This window comes from Siniperca chuatsi, linkage group LG2, assembly GCF_020085105.1.
Source record: "Siniperca chuatsi isolate FFG_IHB_CAS linkage group LG2, ASM2008510v1, whole genome shotgun sequence".
NCBI classification, from domain to species: domain Eukaryota; kingdom Metazoa; phylum Chordata; class Actinopteri; order Centrarchiformes; family Sinipercidae; genus Siniperca; species Siniperca chuatsi.
The window spans coordinates 22,206,668-22,214,286 of NC_058043.1; the positions used below are offsets into that span (position 1 = coordinate 22,206,668).

Here is a 7,619-nt window from a genome sequence, read left to right on the forward strand (position 1 = left end):
AAATAAAGCTGTCACAAAATGATAAGGCCTGACCAAAATTATGTTTTGATCTTTAATATGTGCAACCATGGAAACAGAGATCTATCTATCTATCTATCTATCTATCTATCTATCTATCTATCTATCTATCTATCTATCTATCTATCTATCTATCTATCTATCTATCTATCTATCTATCTATCTATCTATCTATCTATCTATCTATCTATCTATCTATCTATCTATCTATCTATCTATCTATCTATATGCAGTCTCAGTCTTTTTATGGGTGGGGAAAGCTGTTAAGGACTAAGGTGGGGTTCAGAGTAAAATAAACAGACAAACTCTGTTTGCTCCTCACCTGGCTGATATGGAAGGAATGTTCATCAATAGTCCTTGTGTATGTGGGCATTGCCTGGTTTGGTCCTTGGTCCAGGACACTGCACCTTATAAGTGTGCAATGTGCAGAATTTAAACATAGGCTTTATCCTTGAAGTTTTAGATGGTACTACCTGTAAACGTCTACTTACCTTTTTTGCTTTTCCATGTGTTTTATGCAAGGATTTGTTGCAACATACCTGCACAAAAACACTTGTAAAGTCATATAGACAGTGGAACATATTCAGAAGGTAGATCTGGTTCTCCCACAATTATGAGACATATAGTCACTGCCCACAAACACGTAAAAGCACATCACACTGGACAACCCCAATTTACTTTGCAATATGTCACGTCTATGAGAACTGTTGTAAAGTAGAAGAGGAGGTCATAAAAGTATGTGCCTGTTCATTATACCCAAGGTTTGACTTCATATTCTGGTGTTGCATGTGTGTGTGTGTGTGTGTGTGTGTGTGTGTGTGTGTGCATGTTTGTGTACAGAGGATGCAATAAAGATGTTTAAACTCTGTCTGAAGTGCACTATAATTTTATGGATGCAAAGTATGTGTAATGTTTCAGGTATGGAAACTGCCATTTCATAAACATCTAAAAAGTGGACAAGACGCAGAGTCCTCTAGTGTTTCTTCAGTAGTTTTACAGAAACTGGCACAGTGACTATTATGTAATTCTTGTGCTCTCTCCAACACACTGTGTGCTGTAAATGTGTAACACGATGCTATTTTCTTCTCTGACATTCCCTCATCTCTCCCCCTCTCCTTCTCCCCTCTCATCCTTCACTCCCCTGCTAAGGACACCAGCCAATTGCATCTCAGCAGGGTTCCTCCCCTGCTCTGATAAATAGCACCAGGGACCAGGGAGGGTCTATCTGCCTGACTCTCCTTCCCTCTGCAGAGTTTCTCTTCTCACACCACATCAGTGCTACAGTGTGAACATGTCTGTCAGAGCCATGAAGACCACCACCTTCTCCACTGTGTCGTCCTCCAGGGGCCCATCCCAGGGCTTCAGCAGCCGCTCCTTCTCCGGCTACGGTGGTCGTGGTGTGGGGAGTGGCAGGCAGAGCTATGCTGTCCGCAGCTCCTACGGGGGAGTAGGCAGCAGTGGTGCTGCTATGGGTGCTGGGGGGTTTAAAGTGGTCGGTGGGTATGTTGCTGGGGGGTCTGGACAAAGAGGAGGTGGAGTAGAGTTTGGCTATCTGGGCTTCGGTGGAGGTGTGGGAGGTGGCATGGCCAATGAAGTGGTGGCCCCCATCACAGCAGTGACTGTGAACAAGAGCCTGCTGGCCCCCCTGAACCTGGAGATTGACCCCAGCATCCAGGTGATCCGCACCCAGGAGAAGGAGCAGATCAAAACCCTGAACAACCGCTTTGCATCCTTCATTGACAAGGTCAGTCAACTTAAGCTAGAGTTGAGATATTAAAGATAAACACCACTGTCCTAGCAAGACATTTTGTCTTTTATGACATAAAAAACTAAATGGGGAAAATATTAGCAACAAACAGCACACACTGTATGTTGCTTTATAGGTTTCTGTTCCTGATGTTCTGTTGGTTACTATGACTGTTGGGCTAAACCTATTAAATTCCACACAAAGTAGAAAAATTACTCAGGAACCTCAGAGTAAATTAATGTATTGCACGCCAAAATAGCTCAAGGTGAAAGAGGTGTGATTTCACAACGGAGATAATCCTTGAGACAATCCCTGTGAAACCTGTATATATAACAATATGCAGTCTGCTAAAAGCCATGCACAGTGATTCTGTGGAGGATACGCTGCTTTGAGTAATGGCTTAGCTTCCTGACGTTTTCATTCTCATCATAAGCTCAGATAAAAGGATAAACCTGGATACAGAGTACATACAGGGTTGGGATGAAGAGCAGAACAATATTGCTGGTATTGCAATGTGAGCAATGTCGTGCAAAAAGAGATTTAGTGGTTATGAAATGAGACAAAAGGCCAGGTGTTTTCTTGCATTCTTGTTTTGCAAACTCTTATGTGTTATGTCACTTCAAATTTCATTGCCTGAATATTCACAGCCTGTACAAACACTTACAGAAGAAACAAGAGTGGGAATGGTCAGGGGAAAGGGTTGCATGAGACAAGCTTGTTAAATACTGAGTGGAGTAGATCACTATAGTAAAAAATATCCACCTAAAACTATCAGTAATCTGAACAATACCCACTTTATGAGGCTGTATAAAAATCAAGAAAGCCATTTTCTTGACAGTAGCATGAATCATTGTTATGCACCCACTATCAAACAGAGATTACTCAACTATCTGAAACAGCTATCTTATCAGACAGGAGCCTGTACTCTTCTTCCCGAGACTGATCAGATTCTTTACAGTTATCGCCCTTTCTTGTTTAAGGAGGCCCCCTGGAGCAATGCAGGAAAGAAGTCAAGCTGTAAATCAATTATGCTGAGACTAGATCGTAAAACAAAGCTCTCTCCCCCTCTTCTACATACTATCGAGATATGGCACTAACACGCAGAGCTGTGTGTTTCTCATTATGTTTGGTGAGTGGTAGCGGGACCCCTCCCAGGGTCAGGACGCTGAATAGAAAAGTTGTAAAGGAGTAAACTGTGTCACAATTGGGAAACAGTGCTTCTTTGTGTCGAAACGCGGCTCTATGGGTTAGAGTGAGGAGTAATTGATGTGACATTTAGGGTGTGTTGGAGGTGGCAGAAGTTCAATTAGTCATTTTTCTTTCAGTCAGTCTTCATGCAAACAAAGTGAATCCATTCATGTGTTTTGAGTCACTCCCACCTTCTCTTTGCATGCATTCTTTCTCTGTCCACACCACATATGTCTCACTGACCACCCTCTTCATACGTTATAAAGTTATGTATAGTTATGTATTATAACAAGGAGTAGGATATTTGTGCAGTATGATCTTCCCATTCTTTTATTCATCAGCTGGGTGATATTCATCCATATATTCATACATCAAGTCTGAAACTCAACCATCACTATCGATACACTCACAGCCATTCCTGTATGATCCACAGGTACAGAACTGTTTATTTGCCTCTTTTTTAATTGATCATTCATTCACTTTTCTGTCTGCAGGTACGCTTCCTGGAACAGCAGAACAAAATGCTTGAGACCAAGTGGAAACTTCTGCAGGAACAGACCACGTCTCACTCCAACGTTGATGCCATGTTTGAAGCCTACATTGCAAACTTGCGTAAGCAGCTAGACAACTTGGGTCACGAAAAAGTCAAACTAGAGTCCGACCTGTATCACATGACAGGCCTGGTTGAGGACTTCAAAAACAAGTGAGTGGAGTGGAGGTTTTCAACCTTTTCAAACCCACAGAGAATTATCCCCAGACTTTCTTTTAAAGCTGCACTAATCAAAATTTTTATATTAACAATGGAAAAAATGAATACACGTAATGTTAAAGCTCCATATCTGCTGGATGTGTAAATATAGGCAACTGTTTGCTAACACGCTCACCATATCAACTCAAAAGTTGATAATAGGTCAGTGTTGTGTTTACAACTTGTTTCTGCTTCCCTCAAGTGACAAAAAATGTTATTGCAGGTTTTTTTTCATTGTATGAATATATATGTGGCTCAGATGAAATTGAAAAGATTAAAATACAATTTTGAAAAGAATTATAATTCATTCTGATTTAAAAGGCAACATATGCATCTTAAAGTTCTCTTATTTTCCAGGTATGAGGATGAGATCAACAAGCGCAATGAGTGTGAGAACAACTTCGTCCTCACAAAGAAGGTCTGGTTTTCTAACATATTCTTGATCTTGAAACTATACTTAGCCCTTGAGCAGAATGAGCCCACACAATGGCCAGTTGTAGCTCAGGGCCGGGGCTACATGCAACAATGAATATTCTCAGCGTTGTCTTTTCCTGTGCAGGACACTGATGCAGCCTATATGGCCAAAGTGGAGCTGGAAGCCAAACTGGATGGGCTCTCTGATGAGATTGAGTTCCTGAGGCAGATTTATGATGCAGTAATAACCTTATTTTACTTTTCAGTGGCACACAAATGAATAATTAATTTGGCTATATGTCATTTTAAAACAAAGGGGATTTTCAAAATTATGTTTTACCTTGTCTATGTCTTCTCTGCTTATGTTCATGTATTGTCCTGTGTAGGAAATCCATGAGCTGCAGGGCCAGATCAAGGACACATCCGTTGTGGTGGAGATGGATAACAGCCGTAACCTTGACATGGACGCCATCGTCGCTGAAGTGCGTGCCCAGTATGAAGACATTGCCAACCGTAGCAGAGCTGAGGCTGAGTCATGGTACCAGACTAAGGTGAGACCACTGTTTGTGTTATTTGAAACTGAAGCTTTCAACCAGCACTCCATCGTCTGACTTCCTGTTATTGTACATTTAAAACTGAAAAATATGTATGAGTCCTTTTGTTCTTAGCTGCACAGTACATGATTTTTACTAGGTGAATGTGGCAGAGGGTGAAGGATGTATTCTCTCGACCTCTCTTGTCTTGTCTTGTCTTGCCCTCTTGTCACAACTCACCTCAGCTTACTGTACCCTGCCTTACTTTACCTTAATTCTCGTTTTATGAAAAGCCTCATGTGCACAGATGTTGCTACAGACACTAAAACAGTGCATCTGGTGCACATCACGGTATGTTGCAGTCGCTATGCTTTTTTGATATGTTAAATTAAAACATGCCAAAAAACCTGGTATGACACCAGATTTACAAGACAACTAAAACATACATTTATTTTGATGCACATAAAGTCTTATTTAGTTTTATTTTGATGTGTCAGTCTGACTTGTCCCTGTCTATATCAGTATGCAGAGATGCAGCAGTCAGCAGGTAGATATGGTGACGACCTGAAGTCAACCAAGGCTGAGATCGCTGACATGAACCGCAGGATAATGAGGCTCCAGTCTGAAATTGATATGGTTAAATCACAGGTGAGATTTATAGATGTATATGCACATATCAGATTTATATTCAGCAGTAATTCAGGAAACTGTGTTAGTAGCACCTGGCCTTATAAAGACTATTGCATTTTTATACTACGCTTCACTCTGCTTTTCTTTTTCTTCTTAGCGAAACAGTTTGGAAGCTCAAATCGCAGAGGCTGAGGAGCGTGGTGAGCTGGCAGTGAAGGACGCTAAACTCCGCATCAGAGACCTGGAGGAAGCTCTCCAGAGAGCCAAGCAGGACATGGCCATGCAAGTCCGCCAATACCAGGAACTGATGAATGTGAAGCTGGCTCTGGACATTGAGATCGCCACCTACAGGAAACTGCTGGAAGGAGAGGAGACCAGGTAAAATGTTACTGTGAGCACACTTATACACTAGCCTGTGGAAATGATGCAGGAATATTATTCTGTATATCTCATGGTATACTCCTTGCTCCTGATTTTTTCTCTTTTTCTCTACAGGTTAACAACTGGAATCAAGACCACTGTATCCAAGCAGACTTGTAAGTTCATGTTCTATCTCGGTGCAAAGTGTTTCACTGTTGATTTTTACCATATTACAGTATAAACCCATGAAAAACTATATAAAAATCCAGAAACAAAAAATGATCACATATTTTATATATAGTAAGTCTAACAGTATAATTCCTGTTCTCAGGGCAACAAAAATAAATGTCATAAAAGGACAAAAAAATCCTGTAATTCCTATCAGCTCACTCACATCACAACTACTGCAATAGTCTCTCTGGACAGACAACGTCAATAAAATTGTTTATGTGACAAACCCAACTTTGGCTTGACTGCAGTGATGTCATCACAGCTAAAGTTGAAGTTAATTACCTCTGTCAGTGTAACCTAGACAAGATTTTTGTGTTTGTAAACTTTCCACTGTCACGCTGAATATCTCTAACAAGACAAGCAAAAACTCCCCGGAAGCCCTTACAGATACAAAAAGATATTCAGATCATTATAAACACATGTACATCCAAATGTCAACTCTTTTCCGACCCTTTTCCCCACTACTGTATCTTCGTGGTAATGATTGTCTTTTACGTCTGAATGTGCAGCCATGAACTACAACGCCTACGGCCTGGAGAGCTCCCGAACCCCGTCCTACGTCAGCTCCTCCTTTGGTGGAGTCAAGGCTAGCAGCGGTTCTGCCGCTGCTCTCGAGGGAGCAGCGTTGAAGAGCACCACAGTCACCAAGACAGAAAGTGTGGTGATCAAGACTGAGGAGAAGAAGAAGGAGGAGGAAGAGAAGGAAGGGTTGCAGCAGCAAGCAGCAAATGAGGAGCTTGCTGCTGTGCAGATGAAGGAGCAGGTGGAGGCTGAAGCTGTGGCTGAGGAGTGATGTTTTTTTCCTGTTTTGTCCTGATTTGTGGTTTTGGTCTTGGAGGTTAAGAAAAAGCATACCTACTCTGCTTTATTATCCATTTCTTTAATGATTCAATCAACAAGGTGCCTTCACCAAATAACGAGAGTGTTTCTAGTGTAAGAGGCGTAAACACAACTTTCCTTCAGATATCCTTACAGAGGTGCTAATGGATGGGTCTTTGTTTAGGTTACTGAAAACTCTTGTGGCTTAATAAGTTCTTTACTGTCAACTGTAGACTGAGTTGCTACCCGTGGTTCAGTGATCGCCGCTCCACACTTGTTTGGCCAGCAGGTGGCACTATTGTATGTGTTTTCCTTTTCTGCTCCATCTTGTCGTTTGACCAACTCAAAGCACTGCTTTCACAGCAACGTGTAATTCACAGTGTAATAGAATTCTGCTGATCGGAGGAATTTGGGGGACATAAACATTGCCATGCTGAACTCCTTATGCTAAACCTGCTGTACCTAAACAGTCACAAAAGTCTTCATGACTTCTACTTAGAAAAAACCTTTTTCGGTGTGCTACTGTTGGCAACACCTGATGTCCTGTTTACTCAACAATAAATGTTCTTCAAACAGTGTTTTACATGGTGTTTGGTTGTGTTTTGTTGGATTGTACGGTTAAGTTGTATCTAGTTGAACTTCAATGAAAATCTTTCAATTGTTTATTATTTATTTTAACATTTAATAGGAAAACATACTGACGCCTTACCTTTGGAAAAATATATTAAAAGGAACATTTAAGGACACAATGAAAAAAGCGTGTTGGGAAAACATTTGGAATCAGCCTGAATGGGCTTGCTATCTTTCTTCTGGTATGTCAACACACACACACACACACACACACACACACACACACACATACAAACTATTTGAATAATTGTGTTGTTTTGTCTTTGCCGTGAGTATTGTTGAGTCTTGTCTTGTTTTTTTC

General features: G+C 41.1%; 1 protein-coding gene across 1 annotated transcript; it reads left to right on the forward strand.

Moving 5' to 3' along the window:
- The first annotated feature begins 1,232 nt into the window (after nt 1-1,232).
- LOC122868557 (keratin, type II cytoskeletal 8-like) lies at nt 1,233-7,266 on the forward strand. Its single transcript, XM_044180621.1, has 9 exons — nt 1,233-1,762; nt 3,448-3,656; nt 4,059-4,119; nt 4,261-4,356; nt 4,502-4,666; nt 5,171-5,296; nt 5,436-5,656; nt 5,774-5,814; nt 6,379-7,266. Exons 1-9 carry the CDS (start codon nt 1,310-1,312, stop codon nt 6,660-6,662), a joined length of 1,656 nt encoding a protein of 551 aa, XP_044036556.1. The 5' UTR covers nt 1,233-1,309; the 3' UTR covers nt 6,663-7,266.
- The last annotated feature ends 353 nt before the right edge of the window (nt 7,267-7,619 follow it).

What these genes read in the sequence shown, in the direction of transcription:
- LOC122868557 (XM_044180621.1), top strand. Translation starts at nt 1,310, where the DNA reads ATGTCTGTCAGAGCCATGAAGACCACCACCTTCTCCACTGTGTCGTCC. An exon ending in ACTTCGTCCTCACAAAGAAG is followed by an intron (nt 4,120 to 4,260) that starts GTCTGGTTTTCT and finishes TTTCCTGTGCAG; the next exon opens with GACACTGATGCAGCCTATAT. An exon ending in CTGGAAGGAGAGGAGACCAG is followed by an intron (nt 5,657 to 5,773) that starts GTAAAATGTTAC and finishes TTTTCTCTACAG; the next exon opens with GTTAACAACTGGAATCAAGA.